Raw genomic sequence first — 16,395 nt, 5'->3', positions numbered from 1 at the left:
AACCCCCCTGCCACATACAGGCCCATCAAACTCTTAAACAAGTTAACAAATTGTGAAAGAAACTGCATTATCAACAACAGCAACATTGATCAGAAAGGTATCTCCTAATGAAAGTGTTACTCCTTTTTCCAAATTATCAAACTAATGCAGACCTATGAAAACAATTCCTTCCATCCAGGGATGGATCTGTGAGGGAGGTGAAATGCAAAGAATGCAAGAAACTAATTTTAAGTTACCACTCATTCCTTACCAATTCAGTTACCATAATTGGCCACAAGGAGGTTAGATGCTGAGGAGAAATCCTTAACAATAGAACTCTGAAGAGGAGGAACATCTGTGCAGCAACTAAAGAAGTCTGCCCAACACGAAGGTTCTCAGTCAGTCGTTCTGAAATAAATTACATAAGAAAGGAATGTTGTACTTTTTTTTTTTTTAATTTTAATGTTTACATATGTATTAGAGCCGAATGAAAAAGACCACAAATCTTACCTTGTATTAAGGGAAGATAGAGATGATACTGATCAATTTCTCCACTGAAGACAGCGAAAGCTTGCCGCTTTAACAACATTGCTTTTTGTTCAACACTTGGGTAGAGCTTTAAGGCGCTGCTCTGCATATCTGTAACACATATAAGAATTACTTCTTAACTGCCATAAAACGAATAGTGACTTGACATGAAAATAATTTCTGTATCCTGAGATCTTTTAGAAATATCTACTCTCTTTATGCCTACAGATTGGAATAATATGTTGGTGTTGATCCTGATCTGCTCAAACTAGCAGGAGAATTATATAAAGCATACTCTACAGCTGTTCAGTATTTTAAAGCCCTGTCTCTAACATGCACAAATCTCCTTCTCATTTCAGACTCTTAAAACCATGGCTGAGGGATTTCAAGACTTTTAATTCTTACCAAGAAAAAACTAAAATGGTAAATTAAAAAACATACAATGTTAAAAAAAAATGCATTAAAATTTGCACTGTAAGCCTTCAACTATTCTTCTAAAGGATTTCAAGAAGAGGCAAAAGCTGCTTTATCTTTCAAAGCTCCAGGCAAATGTTAGGGTCCTATCCCATCTCTTCTCCAATTACTTATTCTTCTGTATTGTCCTCAAGCCTGAATTAGAGATCAAAGCATGTTGCTCAAAGGCTTGCTGTACTGGTGCACCATATTCCCACAGCTCTGTGTGAATATACAGATACATGCAAAGTTAACTGAAGTCTCCTTGCTTTCTGACAGGCAACAGTGCTACAGTCACCCTTCAGCAACTTAAAATAATGGCCAGATGTGCTTGCAGCAGTCCAACACTAGCATTTCTGGAGTAAATATTTTTGAAATGTTAACATTACCAAAATACAGTCTGAACTTAGAACAGTTTTTAGTGGAGAATAAGGTTGGTCACATAATCAATTCTACAGATGCAGCGTTGCCTGCATTTTATTGACACATTAGACACCAAACAGCTCAATATAAATTTAAAATTAATGCAGAAATAAGTTATCAGTAGCTAATACTTACTCATCAGGTCTTTAAACATAGTTTTCTCATGTGTTAGAAGGTGATCAATAATGGATCTCCAACTGGATAAGACATAGAAGGAATTGGATAAGTAAAAGATCAACAATATAAAGGACATGACAGATAACCAGAGAAAGCCTTGGTGTACACTCAAATAAAAAGATTTTGGACAAACATTTCATACTAGACAACAGTTTCCAACATGTATTCACTATGCAGAACCTAATCCAGTTTACACATACTGAATTCTAGGTCCTTCAACTCCATTATATGCCATTTCCAAACACCAATGGCAGTTGTTAGCAAGAGAGAAATTTATTCTTCTGCGCCATAAAGATAACTTAAATATCTATAATGAATTTACTTGAGTTTGTTCAGATCTATTTTTAATGTTACTACATTCTTTGAGCAAGTACTGTAGAGAGCGTTCAGTATTAGCTCATTCTCTAATCTTTCTTTGCAAATCATCAAATAAACTCTTGGAGTGCTACCATCTCATGTCTTACTGAGTGCATGAAGTGTCCATCTGGAAAAAAGCTGGATCCATATATAACTCAAGAACTTCTTTTTTCCATGCTCGCTTGGTATAGGCGTATCCACTCAATGAGCTGAGCAACTGAGAACCAGCACGGAAACTAGGAACGTTGTAGGTACTGGGGGAAGAGGAAAAGTAATGATAAATATGAATCTTTTAAAAAGTTACATTTGCGTATCTGGAAAATTAACTGTTTTCTGCAGAACTTCTAACCAAATTATCTCAGTAACAGAAAAGGCTGTGTTTACATCACCTCATTAATTCAGAGCAGTTTCTGCAGAAGTTCCTCACATTTCCAGAGTACCTTGTTTGGGGAGGTATTTTCTGATTAGACATATCATGGCACTGCCCACATCAACTACAGGTGTGGTTCAAATCTTCCCCAAAAGAAGGTTCACAAACTAATCAACAGGCTCTGAAAGGTACAGTAGGGAAGGAGTGCTGAACTCAAGCCTAAAGTGGTAGGAGCAAGGAGAAGGGACCCTTGATGAACTGATGCTTGTCAAATAGCTTCCTGGAAATCCTGGGTATGGCAGCTGCTCTGACAATCGCTCAACACAGGTTTCAGAGGTTTGAGTGGTGGCACTCAGACTAACAGGAATACACCTTTTGGATGGAAAGAGATGCTGTCAAATGTTCTCTCTTGTGAGCTGGCACCACACCTTCTAAAAAGATTTTGGTAGCCCACTTGTCTTCAAGGAAGAAGCTCTGGCTTTTTTTTTGGAGCCCTGCAACTCAGCCCCTGCCAGCTGAGGAAGAACAGAGGCATTAAAGAGAGTCTTAGTCCAACTGCTGAGCAACAAATATGAGTGATGAGAAAATCATCTAACCCTTCTCAGGCCTGACAAGGGCTCCATATTCTTATCCAGTGAACATCTCACTATAGTTATGGCTACACAGATCACAGGGAATGATGGCCTTGCCAGGCTGACACTGGAAAACCATCAAGAAATATCTGTAGGCATCTCAGCAACTCATCACCTGATGCCCAATGTATTTTGAGCCATCAGTTTCAGATCACATGGAATGATACTACCTTCTTTGCAAAGAAAAATGAAAAACAAAAAAAAAATCAGGCTTAATCTTCACATTCAGATCATAGAATGGCTTGGATTGGAAGGGACCTCAAGGATCATCAAATTCCAACCCCCAACTGCAGACAGGGTTGCCAACTGTAGATCAAGTACTAGGTGAGATTGCAGAGGACCCCATGCAAACTGGCCTTAAACATCTCAGGGACATGGCATCCACAACCTCTCTGGGAACTGTTCCAGCACCTCACCACTCTATCAGTAAAAACTTCCCAACATCTAAACTGAATTTCCCCTCCTTTAATTTAAAATCATCACTATCCTATCACTATCTACGATCATAAAAAGTGTATTTCCCTCATGCTTATAAAATCCCTTCATATACTGGAAGGCCACAGTGAAGTCTCCCCACAGCCTTCTCTTTTCCAGGCTGAACAAGCCCAGTTCCTTCAGCTTATCTTCATAGGAGAGGTGCTCCAGCCTTTGGATTATCTTCATGGCCCTCCTCTGGACCCCCTCCAAAAGCTTCACATCTTTTCTGTGTTGGGGGCCCCAGACTTGTACGCAGCATTCCAGCTGGGGCCTCACGAGGAAAGAGTAGAGAGAGACAATCACTTCCCTTGCCCTTGCAGAAGTTGTCGTTACCCCCTACACTACCTCACAAGGACATCCTAACAGCAGTGGAGCAGAGATGGAGTGAGTGTTTGGCTTATAGCAAGCTCAGCATGACAGCATGATGCTGCCATTCCCAGGAACAGTTTCCATGGTGGCTATATACAGGATTTTCTTCAGGTGTTGCAAATAGCAAAGGCACATGATCCATTTGTGCAGTAGTATATGCTGGGAGTCAACAAGGATGGCATGCATTTCATACATTAAGAATCTGAATGACTTGCTGATAGGTTAAGTACATTCTAGTAAATACATTGGAAAATGACAAATAAATTAATAGAGAAGAGCTTCCCAAAATTTCTATGCTTCACTCTGATTCATTTCCCTGGAGCATGGAAAAATCTTCATACCCTGCTGCACTCTCAGGCTTGCTGGCTTCACTTCCTCACTTCCTAGTAACACTCAACCCATCACTCCTTTTAGGCATGCCTGGTTATTCTGGTTGTATCTTCCTTGATCCTTCATATTCTTTTTTTGCTCTTTACTGCATACTGCCTAGTGGTTTTGACTGCAACCTAAATAACACTTGAGACAATCTCCTCTCCACTCCCTGAACTGTGGCTGTGATCTCTCCCACACTTCAGTATATACTGGCCTACTTTGGAAAACGTAGAAGCCAAAAAGTAGCGGATAGGAGGAGGGGAAGCCTGACAATAGCTACAGCAGTAGCAGCTGTCCAGTGTTTGCTGGAGAAGAAGTAAGCAAGAGAAGGTTGCTTCTTGCCAGTTGGCAGAGAGCTGCTAGAAGAAGGAAGTTCATTTGATTTTTAAGAGATTTGTGAATAGCACTGGGAGTTTAAGAGAAAGGGAAGCATGAAGAAGACTAATGAAATAGGACTGACTTATAAGACCCTAGAACATGGAAATTAAATCTCCCCATGAAGACAATGTTTTCCTTTCCCTCCTTTTGCTCCTATGGGGACAAAAAAGTTACACTGGAATGTAACTTCACTAGAATGGGAACAGATGAGAGGACAAACAGTACCAGGCATCTTTCCCTGTGGGCAAACAAAGTCTACACAGCGTCTATACATTTACAAATATTGGCCAACACTGCCTAAATAGGACAACATCCTGTGAGAACAAAGAGAACAGGAAAGGGCCTTAAAATCTCCTTGTCTCTTGCCCTACCTCACCCTTCTATAACCTTGCACACATAAATGGGCTCTGTTGTTTGACCAAGCATCAGCCATGAAAAAGTGCTGGGGATCAGCACTTGGCAGCAAGCAAAGCTGCTACTTGCAGTCAAATGTGCAGCAGCCACAGTTGGGGAACATAGTTCACTGGCGTTCCTGCAGAGGCTGTCATTCTCCCAGCTCTTAAGAGCCTCCTGCTCGCAAGCCTTTGTCAGTCTGGTACCATGCAAGCATCATGCAGATCCCTTTCCACTATTGCCTCTGGTATTTTCCTCCCTTTGCAGTGCAATCCTAGCCTCTGAGTGCTCTGAAATAATTCTCTGGAGTACATACTGCACCACAGCATCATGGGAACTAGATGTTGCATCTCCCTCCTCAGAAGACATTGCAGACAAGAAAAGAGGAAACCTATCAGCCTGAGAGCCTGTGAAAGAAACACAGTAGTCTATTATCTGTGGCCTCCCACCCCTGAACCTCCAGCTTTTCTCAAGGAGGCAAGGATAAGGCTTTTGAGCACAGAGAAGGAGTTCTGTCAGCATGTGCTTTAAGTGTGCTCCAGGCCATATCCCAGACCATCCAGTATGAAAAATGACCTAGGCCTGCATTTTTCAGGGGATGCACACAGCATTAGGGCTATTCTCTATCCACAGCCAGTGCTCAGAATGCCTCCTGACACAGAATTTTGCTGGATAAGGTAAGGACATGCCAAGGGTTCAGAGCTCTGTTGCAGCAATGACATGTCAGCATGTGTGACATTAGTGCCTCTGGATGCTACTTGCATGGTGGCCCTCAGACTTGAGCTGAAATGGGCTGCAAGCTTGGCAGTGAGCTGTGACTTGAAGATTTCCTCTAACTCTCTACAGTCAGTGCATGTCTGCTAGGCTGTTCCTTATCTCCAGTTGCTGTCCTGGTCCTCACTCTGACTACTAACAGATATTTAGACACTTCACAGAGAAGACTCACCAGTGGCACTGTTTTTGTTGCTTTTCCTCCTCAAGGGGCAGAAAAGGTAGGTGTCAGATTGGTAGAAATTAAAAAACAATGATAATAAATGATAACAAAAGCAATAGTTTTCAACAAAGAGAAAAGCAACTGGGCAGACAAAGTAGGAAAGGGTTACGTGTAAGAAGAACAGAAGGATGAGGAAACAACAGCTGCAGAACAAGTAGTTGCAGTGAAGATCTGAGGGATCATGGTGGATGGCAAATAGAAGAGCAGGATTATCTGATTGGCAAGAACTGCTTCAGGATGTCCCAGGTTTAACAGCCTTCCACTGGCAAGCGTGGTACATACATGCTAGATATCCTCATGGCAGTGCAGTCAGGAACTAGTAAGCCCTCTTGGGTCACACTTGCAGAGGACTTTCTGTTAGTTTCCTCCAAAAGGAATTTAGTTCCCACACCAAAACTGCTTTGAGAACTCTCTGCTTTTCATAAATGGAGACAAATCATGGGATTCACCTCAAAACTAAACTACTGCTCTAACCAAATTGCTAATGTAAACACAGCCATCAAGAATTATCCTGTATTTTAATTCATTAGAGCAATGGTCAGAACAGCAGTCTCCAAGTATAGGAGTTTTACAAGTCTTGTAACAGAAATGTTCACTTGTTAGTGAGACTGAGAATTTTCTAGAGCAAAAGATCAAGTTTATGATATTTTATCAACTATTAAGTACCCCTGAGAAGGAAAAAAAGCAAAAATCTGTAATGTGGTCAAAATTAAACTTCAGAAAAATCAGATATACAGAGAGAGAAGTCACCTGTGGTTGCGTAGATAAGGAAATACATAATATAGCAAACGGGAAATCAATGGCACAGCTTTTTCTTTCTCATCACTTCGGTAAACCATGTCCAAAAGAGAAGCAAGAACCTTAAAAATGAAATGAATGTCTCATTAAACCTATAGCAGTTGTCTCCGACAAAGGAGAAAAGCACACTGTGTTTCAAGATAGGACGTGGATGTGTGTGGGATGCCTCATTAAGATCTAAACCCGCACACACTCTGCTGGAAAAACCTGATGTATTCCTCTGCTCAATAATATCAATAAATAACTATATTTGAGAACAGCAATTGCAATGCAGGATCCTACTTACTTCTGCAAGGAGTGAAAGAGCTTGGACACTGTATATTGAAGGGGCAGAAGCAGAAACCATTGATGATGGTGCCACTGAAGTATCTGCAGGAGGCAAAATCATATAGTTTTCACCTCAGACAAGACATGTTTAAATTTTGCTGTTGACTCATTTTCTTCCCAAACAGAACTATTATTTGCATGTTGGTATTACAAAGAAATGCTTCTGGGCATCTCACCACAGTAGCATACTTCATGCTTTGTGTTTTTCTGTCCCATGTATTGAATGCACCTAAAATAAGTTTTTCTCTGTGTTACACACAATATATAGTATTTACTAAACCCGCTATTAGAAGACAATGCATATTTTTACTTTTACTTTTCATCTGTATTACTTTCTTCTCAAGCAAACTACGCACTAACACATTGTACTCTTTATTGACTTAAGCAGAAGAGAGAAAGCAGTGGAAAGTCAGACAAAACCATCACATTACCATTCACATCTTCAGTGTTGAACTCATCTGGCAAAATCTGAGGCTGAGCTTTCACTTCTAAGTTCCGGCTCAGCCAACTAGTCTGTTCCAAAGAAGAACCAGCAACGTTCCCTACAGCCTCCAAGATTTTTTGGGTCACTTCCTATAAAATAAGATGTCAGTCTGGCATTAGATAAAACTTACTGTCACTTGGGAAATGCAATAGTCCTTTTCACATGGATCTAAAATCAATAGTAGGCACTTTTAACTCTTAGAAACATATATACTTCTATGATATATTTATTTATCTGTGCTCTCAATATACATTACTGCTCACTTCAAACAAGACAAGAAGATGGGAAACAAGAAAGAAAGCTGTAAGTTAGATTACCATGGAGGTTTTAGTAATTAATTTCCACAGAAATTACTAATACAGTATCTTTCTGCTCAGTATCAGTCCTGACATACTTTATATATCTAATGTCAACTGTCAAAAGACACGATCTGAATTGTTCAGTCCCTCAGGAATGACCTACCAGTGCCTGTGTTGAGACCTGGTAGTGTCTTCATTTCAAATTTGAAAGCATTTAGTGAGCCTGAGTTCTATTCTATGGCAATTCATCTGTCCATATCAGTCTTTCTACTAGGGGTAAAGTAAGTATCAAACTATATACATATTTTAGCACATTTCATTCCAAGCAAAATGAAAAGCTGGTCACACTTTAAGGAAAGTAAATCTTACGCATCCAAATTAAAACAGAGATCATTTGTGAAGAGACTGCAAGATGTCATTTTGCTGGTCAGTCTCTGAAGCAGATATACACAGAAGTGCTGGGACACAGAATTCCCATAACCATAATAGAGTCTCACCTCATAGGAAGTGTTAGGTTAGCTCAGAGCCAAAACTACACTTATGTGGGTAGTGCTTACGTTGTTCTAGTGAAATCACAATCAGTAGAGGAAAAGAATACTGCTCTGCTCCTTCCCTTCTTTATATAAAAGATGAAACGACAGTTATTGACATTACAAAATTTAGCTATGTCCTTCAAGGACAATTATGACACTAATTTTCTAGACAGTTTTGAGATTTTGATATTTTACACACGTGATATGAACTCATGACAGTCAAATTTTTGTTATGATTTCAAGTCTGAGAAAAATCATACAATTACCCAAGGAAACTAGCTTTGAATAGTCCATAGTTGCTACTGTGATTTCGTACTTTTTCGAGAAAATTTGGTTAGAGACATTCTGTGCGTGTCTCATATTTCAGTCTCCTGTATTTGTGTAAATGTGCATTCATCCATTCCAAAAGGACAGGTGAATTTAGATCCAAAGTACAGATTAGGCCATCTCCACTTTTACTCAGATGTACATGCCAAATAAACAAACTAGAAGAAAAAGTTCTACAAGTATCGACTGTACCTGCAAGTCTTTTTGGTCTTTTTTGTTTTCTAGAGTAGGTGTCCTGGTCACAAAGTCATTCAGGGTACTGTGGGAAAAATCAATTCGCTCCAAATTAGCAATTGGACAGCTCTACTCAGTGCATCTATAAACCTTCTCTCTTATGCAATACCTGAGAAGCAGAAAGTGTCCAGGAGGAGCCAAGTTCAACTGCACAGACTCCTTCAGAAGTCCTAACAAGGACTGGAAGTTCTCCTGTAAGGCTGCAACAGGCAATCTGTCAAAAAAAAAAACAAAAACAACCCAATAACAAACACACCCAAGCCTGAAGTTAAGACTTAAAGCAACAAACAAACAAACAACAGCAACAACAAAAAGTTTAACTTGGTGTTCTAGAAGCTTCTATCAATGTTAGGAAAAAGCAGGATCTGAAGGACTATCTGACCCAACAGTATGGAATAAGTATCTGGTGGTGCAGTCTGTATGCCTACATCAGTAAGGGCTAGCAGCATGTGCAGTATGCCAGCTCAGTAAAAGGAATGGTTCTTCAGGGGAAAGGAAAAGAGTAAAGCTTAGCTGACCGATCCACTGCCTGCCAGCTCACTCGATCTCCATAGCTTATTGCATACAGTATCATGTGCAGTCTGATACATCCCAAAGCATCCATATGAGAAAAGCCAATATGTGAGGAAACACTTTGATTCAAGAAACATTTCCAATCACCTGTCTGACCCACTATGTGTCCAGTATGGACTGCATCCACAGCAATTTTATTGTGCCTTTCTCAAAATGAAGTAAAATGTGGAAGTTTGCTATCCAGCCATCTGGAAACACATACCAGATAAGGAGACAGATTGTAACACCTTATGTAAGTGTCCTGCTAATGAAATATCTGATCCATATTGCTCTGTTCATATGCAATGAGATTTTCAAGTGACATAGGCAACATATCATTGGAAAACAATCTAAGCCCAGTTATTTTGTGCCTACTTAACAGTGAAGTGCCGATAACAATTCCCTACCTAAAGGTGTTCCGTGACTTTGCAACAAGATCAAAGTTGAGCAAAAACAATAAATGTTAACTGTTATCCTGGTACTCTGAGTAATATTCAAACAGAAAATAATCTTTCACAATGACTGAATTACCTTTGAATGAAAGCATAACTGAACTGCAACATCGGAATATCTACAAGAGAGGATTTCTGAAAAATAAAAGCAAAAAAATTTCATTATTTGCCCTCAGAAGAATAGAAAGCTCTTGCTGCTGGGTACCTGTATTCAATAGAAAACAGCTTGTAGAATTAGAATAGAAGCAATAGAAAGAAGCAGCTTGTACTCAAACAACTGAGCAACTGTGATACAACTGTCTACACAGGAGTGCGAGGGATTTCAGAGCTTCAACAGAGGACTCTAGTTCAGAATCAGTGACATTACTTCTGAATATCCCCTACAGTTTTTCAGAGCTGTATGAACTCCTGTGATGGTATACATACATGATAGCTTTCCAGGAAGCCAGTATTGCTAAGAGGAAAACAGCAGGGGCAGTATAAAAGTACTTCTAACTGCTCAGATAAAGGTAAAGAAATATAAATATCTCACTAAGCAGTATATCTGCAGCATCTTTATGATACCTGAAATCATCTTTGGTACCAGAGGACCCAGAGCTACCACACCCATGGTAACTTTTCTGGCAAAATTTTCTAAAGAATCTACTTAAACTGATAGTTTAAAGAAAAGCAAATTCTGGAAAGCATAACATGTTCAGGAAAATTCACACTTAAAAAAAAAAAAAAAAAGTTATTTTTCTTCTAATAATATCTAAAGATGCATGCTATTCTACATCTATCCCAACACGTTAAACATAGTGAACTTATCTTCCCGGTTACCTCTTCACCCTTGATTTGTGATGGCTTCTTGACCACTTCTTTGACTAGATGTAATATAGTATCAGTTTTCAGTGTGTTAAGTGCACATATTAAGTCCACAAGAATGAGCTGGGATGCACTAGCCACTGGAAGTATCTGACCAAACAAAAAGCACATCTGTCAGATCATTATACCAAGCAAACCTTGAAGTTGATGAGCAGCTTTCAGTGGGACTACTCTTGTATAAATACACAAAACTTAAATCAGATAAATTACGTCAACCATGCAACCATTTGCCACATGCAGATTTCTTTCAAAACATTCCTGAAAGCAATTATGTGCAGGGTTCTGCAGTTGTGTCCTACAAACGAGATGCAGTGGTATAGCTCTGGGGAAGAGTGGCTGGAAAGCTGCCTGGCAGAAAAGGATCTGGAGGTGCTGGTCGATGCTCAGCTGAACAGGAGCCAGCAGTGTGCTCAGGTTGACCAAGAAGGCCAATGGTGTCCTAGCTTGCATCAGAAATAAGTGTGGTCAGCAAGACCAGTGATAGGACTAAGTCAGGTTGATGGTTAGACCTGATGATCTCAAAGGTCTTTTTCAACCAAGATGACTCTATGACAGTGTGTCCAAATGAAATCAGAAAAGGTCAGTCTTCTGCTCACAGTACATGCGTAGTTCTAGAGGACTCTGTATCTCTAAACTTTCTCTGAAGACAGAGCAGATAAAGTAAAACTGGCAATATGTAATCACTAAGATTACAATCCGGTATTGAATTTAAAAAAATGGCTACTACCGTCAGACTTAACTTGCCATGTGGTCCTTCTAATCTGATTACTTAATTAGGTTTAATTGTAGCCCTTATGCTTTGTGGAATTGCATATACACAAAAACATTTTAGATTTATCTTTGTCATATGTAAACTACAACAGAAAAAAAAAAAAACCAAAAAACAAAAAAACAAACCCAAAAATAATTAAAAAAAATACTCAAATCAATCTATAAACAAGAGCAGAACTAATCATACAAATGCAGCATTTGCCTTTACATTGGAAAACTAAGGGTTCCTTTATTCAGTTTTACCTTTATTTTACTTTGATTCCTATGAGGTTTCTTGCTATTCCACACTGCTGCAACTGCTGTCATCAATTGGATTCCAAGTTGTGCTGTCAATGGATTCAGGAAGTCCAGTATTTTAGTTCTTAATGTCTGTAGAGGGAGGAAAAAAAAACCCAGTATGCTAAACTTTGCAAGGTAAAGGCTAATTCTCAGTAATATTTGTCCTTTTCCAAAGAAGTTAGAAAAAAACAACATGATAACAAAATACTCTCCTTATGTATTTGGCAATCAGACTAGTTTTAATAAGTTAGTTGTGTCCTTTTTAGAGAAGGGAGGCAGATATTTTAGAAAACAGATATTGAAATAGAAAAACCGACTTCTTATTGTGCTGTATTCTTTTTTTCTCCTACTGATTTTTTTACTACTACAGTTTATCAGTAACTATAGAAAAAGGAAAAAGCCTAGTATTTTTATTTCCTCAGATACACGCTCTACTGCCTGTGGAAAGTGCAGACAATTCAGGCTCTACAGCAGTTAGTAATAGAAGCTCACAGAAAAAAAATAAACATTAAACAGGTCAAGAATGAGTCCAGATGAGCAGGAGGAACAGAGAAAGACGTATTTTTGTAGGAAAGTACTGTGAAAGTTCATAGCTTTTAAGATTTCTTCAGAAACTCTTTATGTCCCAGTGTTATTCTGGAAATGGCAAAGCTATTTCTATGAACTCTATCTAAAAAGCACTGGTGAGAGATGAGATGATAAGAATGATGAGATACACAGTAGTTTAAAAAGAACTCCTACTTTGGTTGCTTTAAAGTAGACTGAGGAAGAGCCTTTAGTAGTTCCAAAGAAGTCGGTTGGTCGTTTTTGAGAGTCTTCCTTCTTTATAACATTCCAAAGAAGGGACATAGTATTAATAATACGAGGCAACTCTTCCAAAATGGCATTCCTAGCATTTCTCAAGTTTGCAGGTTCAGCTAGACAGGATGACTACGAAAGCAAAAATATGAAGATTAAAATACATTATACTGTGCACTACAGTGACTGCTTTCATGCTGTAATTAGAAGTCTTTTATAATGACAACCTCACAAATAATCAAACGCTTCTATTTCTGAATTATACTGCTGTTGTTAAGAGTATTTAATTGGCTGCTGAATGTTTTTGTGCACATTCATCTAAGAAATTGTTAGAATTATATCCTTTTCTGCCTTACGTTGCAGGAACAAAAATTTAGGGAACATATTAGAAAGCACTTTATCAACTATAAGGAAAATAGAAGACTTGGTTAATGACAGAGCAACTACAGACAAGCTACATAGGACTAGTATATGCATGACTAAGATCATCACAATCAACTTTCCTTTCTTCAAATAAAAGAAAATCAACTCCCTCCTTCCTTACACATTTACATAGTTCACTTCTTTTGATGTATTATCAGGCTTCCCTAAGGTTACTTGTCTTCTATAGGCTTGTCTTTACTACTTAAATTCACCTCAGAATGAAAAAGGGATGCATATTCTGACAAACTAATACAAAGGTGTCAAGCAAGTGGTAGGAAATGGCAGGCATTAAGCAGTTACCTTTTTAGTTTGATTAGGGTGATCCAGGAGGCAAAAGTGACCAATAGTTGTCAGACCTTCCAAAAGGGTTAGTGGATAATCAGGTGTAACATTCTCTCTTTTAGAGGTTAAGCTTTTGGAGGAAAAAAAAAAAAAAAAAGCAAAAAAAAAAGCTCAACAGTCCAAGTGGATGATGAAAAATTCCAACAGAGATCTATTATTGTTCAGTAAAGAAACATTGCAAAAGAATATTGGAATGACCAGACAGACAGTAATTATCAGAACAGAGAACTCACAAACTGTGCTTGGACAACCCCATTTACCTCTCTAGATCTTTTAGAATATTATTCTCCACCTCAACGTGAATCTCTGGTGTTCAGTTCTTTTTCCCTGCTCCTTTTACTTACTATCTGTTCTGAACAATAGCACAGTATCTTACTTCTGCAGGGTCTCTGTCTCCAATTAATTCCCTAAAATCCTGAATCTTGTCAGAACGGAGACCTTGCTTTGTACTTGGATAGTAAGCAGTATCACAGATGCTGGTCATCCTTGCTGCTGGTCCCCTTTCCTCTCTTCATCCAACTGCTTTAAGCCCTATGTCAACAGAACTGCATCCACCTCATCTAGGCTTGAGGCTCAGATGTCTGTATAGGCAGCAGGATTTAAGGATCAAAAAATCAAACTCTGTGAGTTACAATGCTAAGTAAGTAACCATGCACTAGTCTGTAGTGAAGGGGATTAAAAAAAAAAAAAAAAAAGTTTCAGCATAACGAAGCCCACACTGCAGACTCTTACCTTGCAGATGTTTTCACAGATATCTTCACAGCTTCATTTTCGTACTGTTTGACAAGCTCATCCAGGTTTTTACAAATCTGTACAACAAATGGTGCCACAGTCCAACCTAAAGACTTCCCAAAGTAAGGCAGGGAACATGTGACTAAGCTTACCCAAGTAGGATGCATCCCATAACCATACTCTGGTTGTAAACCTCTAACAACAGCAGAGACAAATAATCCCTGTGAAGTTATTGGGTGTGGATAGACATACTGCATTGCACCAATAGCCTGTTGGAAATTAAGAGCCTGCTGCCATTCCCTGGAGAGGTCTGGCTGATTCTCCTGCTCCTCTGGAGTCTGTCCAAGATGGTGCTCCAAGACAATCAATACTTGCAAGAGCTTCAGCAACTCAATCTGGAGCGGGTGTTCGCTCCATATTTGATCATGTCCAAAATTGATTAGGCTCTCTTCAAAAAGATCTTCTTCCAGAATGTTATTAACTCCACCTACCATAAGCAGTTCATACCGTTTCTGACTTGTGTACATAGATGCAGACAAAGAAAGAAGAACAAACTCCTGAATTTTGCATCTTCCTAGCAAATTCCGTATGAATTCTACGTTCTTATTCTCTGCTGCTTTTGCCATGGTAGCCAGTTGGGTCATCATCCTAATCAAGACTTCCACACTTTTTACCTGGACATCTCTGTTGCCAAGCACATCTCTGTGTGTAACCTTCAAGTAGCATGGATAATACGAGCGCAGAAAACTGAGGCAGAGATAAGTGAGCAATTCTATTAGGAGAGAATGGGGACACATGGTTGGGGACTGAGTCTGAAGCTTGCCATAAAAACTTTGCCCTACAAGAGCTTCCTGGTGACGAGCTAGGAGATTGTAAATAAGATTCAAATGTGCAGTGGAGCTGGTATCCATGCTAGTACTAGCTACAGCTTCAACAAATTCTTTAGGGTTTGTTTTAAGCACTGCCTCCAGAACAGAAAAAGCATACAGTACCCTCTTGGAATCATAGGGTTGCAAATATAACAGCATATGTTTGAACAGAGCCTCAGCCATCTCCTGTTTTTCCTTCTGCTGCTTGAGCAACCTAGAGTTTGTAATTTCCTGGAGCTCCAGGTCCACCTCCTCATCACTTGACAGAGATTCTGACGCTTGAGTCCTTTCAGAGTCAGCACGCACAAGGTTTAGTGCTACACTGGATTTGGAGCTTTCAGGAAGGAATGCTTGATTTGTGTTCTCTTTGCCATCAGCTGCAGCACTGTCATTGTCCTCATTGCTCATTTCTTGCAGCTCCAGAGAAGGAGAAAAAGAGGATGTATTTTCACTGTCATGGCCTGTGCTGGTGTCTGCTGATTCTGTGTGTTCACTATTATCCTGGTCACCACCTGCCTCATGCGAAGTTACAGGTTTACAAGAGGCATCATTTTCAGACTGTTCAGTTTTTAACTCCAGCTTCTCTGGATCTTTTTCCACTTCTGCCCAAATTGCTTCTCTATCCACAGCAGTAAACTGACTCAATGGGAGGTTTTCTTCAGAATTGCTCTCAGAGACGCAAGATTCTTTCCAGGAGACCTTTTTCTTGCAAAGCCAATCATGTATATCTTCTGAAAAAAAAAGATTAAAAAGTTAAAAAGAATGTATAATGGGTCATTACATACAACATTCTCTATACTGAGTAAATTATTGTAAGAAAAAAGATTTTAAAAAGCTACTCTCCTCTGCTATTAATTGTAATGAACAGAGGAAAAAAAAATTTGCTTATTGAAGCAATTTTTTTTAAGTGGTAAAGCAGTACTAAGCTACTCTAAGCACAAGACAAGAGGATCACAGCACTAAGCACGTGTTGTTTTTCTTATGCTATGATGCCTGAGATGTGGAAATATTTGTTATGCTTTCTGAGCATAAAATATTTGTTGAGATCAGGAAGGAAATGAGAATAAAGAGCTTATTATTCGCTTTTTGTCTATTAATATTATCTATTAATAATATATTATTAATAAAGTTTTCCTTGATTATATGCTATGAAACAAGGAAAGAATATATTAGCTCGGTGTTTCTACAGCGTCTTCTAAACAGATCTCTTTGGATTCTACCAGTGTCTGTCATCTAATTATTTGCCAATCAGGACAAAAATAATTATACAAACAGATAGCTAGGCTAACAGAATGAGGGAGACAGGTGACACAGAAGTTTATTAAAAAAAAAAACAACTGGACACTTCTATGCAGTATTCCTGATATAATCCAGGAAAAAACCTTGGTTACTTGGGCCAAATGATGCAG

The 16,395-nt window shown here is 39.0% G+C and overlaps 1 protein-coding gene across 1 annotated transcript in view; it reads right to left on the bottom strand.

The window, feature by feature from the left end:
* The window catches only part of DOP1B (DOP1 leucine zipper like protein B), a 46,808-nt gene that overhangs the window by 5,156 nt on the left and 25,257 nt on the right, over window positions 1–16,395 (bottom strand). The window contains 15 exon segments of the mRNA XM_085242732.1: window positions 251–387; window positions 490–618; window positions 1,519–1,580; window positions 2,025–2,171; window positions 6,653–6,762; window positions 6,987–7,069; window positions 7,459–7,600; window positions 8,863–8,929; window positions 9,014–9,118; window positions 9,988–10,043; window positions 10,728–10,862; window positions 11,787–11,912; window positions 12,564–12,752; window positions 13,344–13,455; window positions 14,118–15,717. Coding sequence (XP_085098858.1) covers window positions 251–387; window positions 490–618; window positions 1,519–1,580; window positions 2,025–2,171; window positions 6,653–6,762; window positions 6,987–7,069; window positions 7,459–7,600; window positions 8,863–8,929; window positions 9,014–9,118; window positions 9,988–10,043; window positions 10,728–10,862; window positions 11,787–11,912; window positions 12,564–12,752; window positions 13,344–13,455; window positions 14,118–15,717 — 3,200 coding nt within the window.

The sequence above is a fragment of the Meleagris gallopavo genome, chromosome 1 (genome assembly GCF_905368555.1).
Source record: "Meleagris gallopavo chromosome 1, MGAL_WU_HG_1.1, whole genome shotgun sequence".
Lineage (NCBI taxonomy): Eukaryota > Metazoa > Chordata > Aves > Galliformes > Phasianidae > Meleagris > Meleagris gallopavo.
Note: the sequence above shows the minus strand (reverse complement) of the source record. Positions and strands in the feature narration are given on the sequence as shown.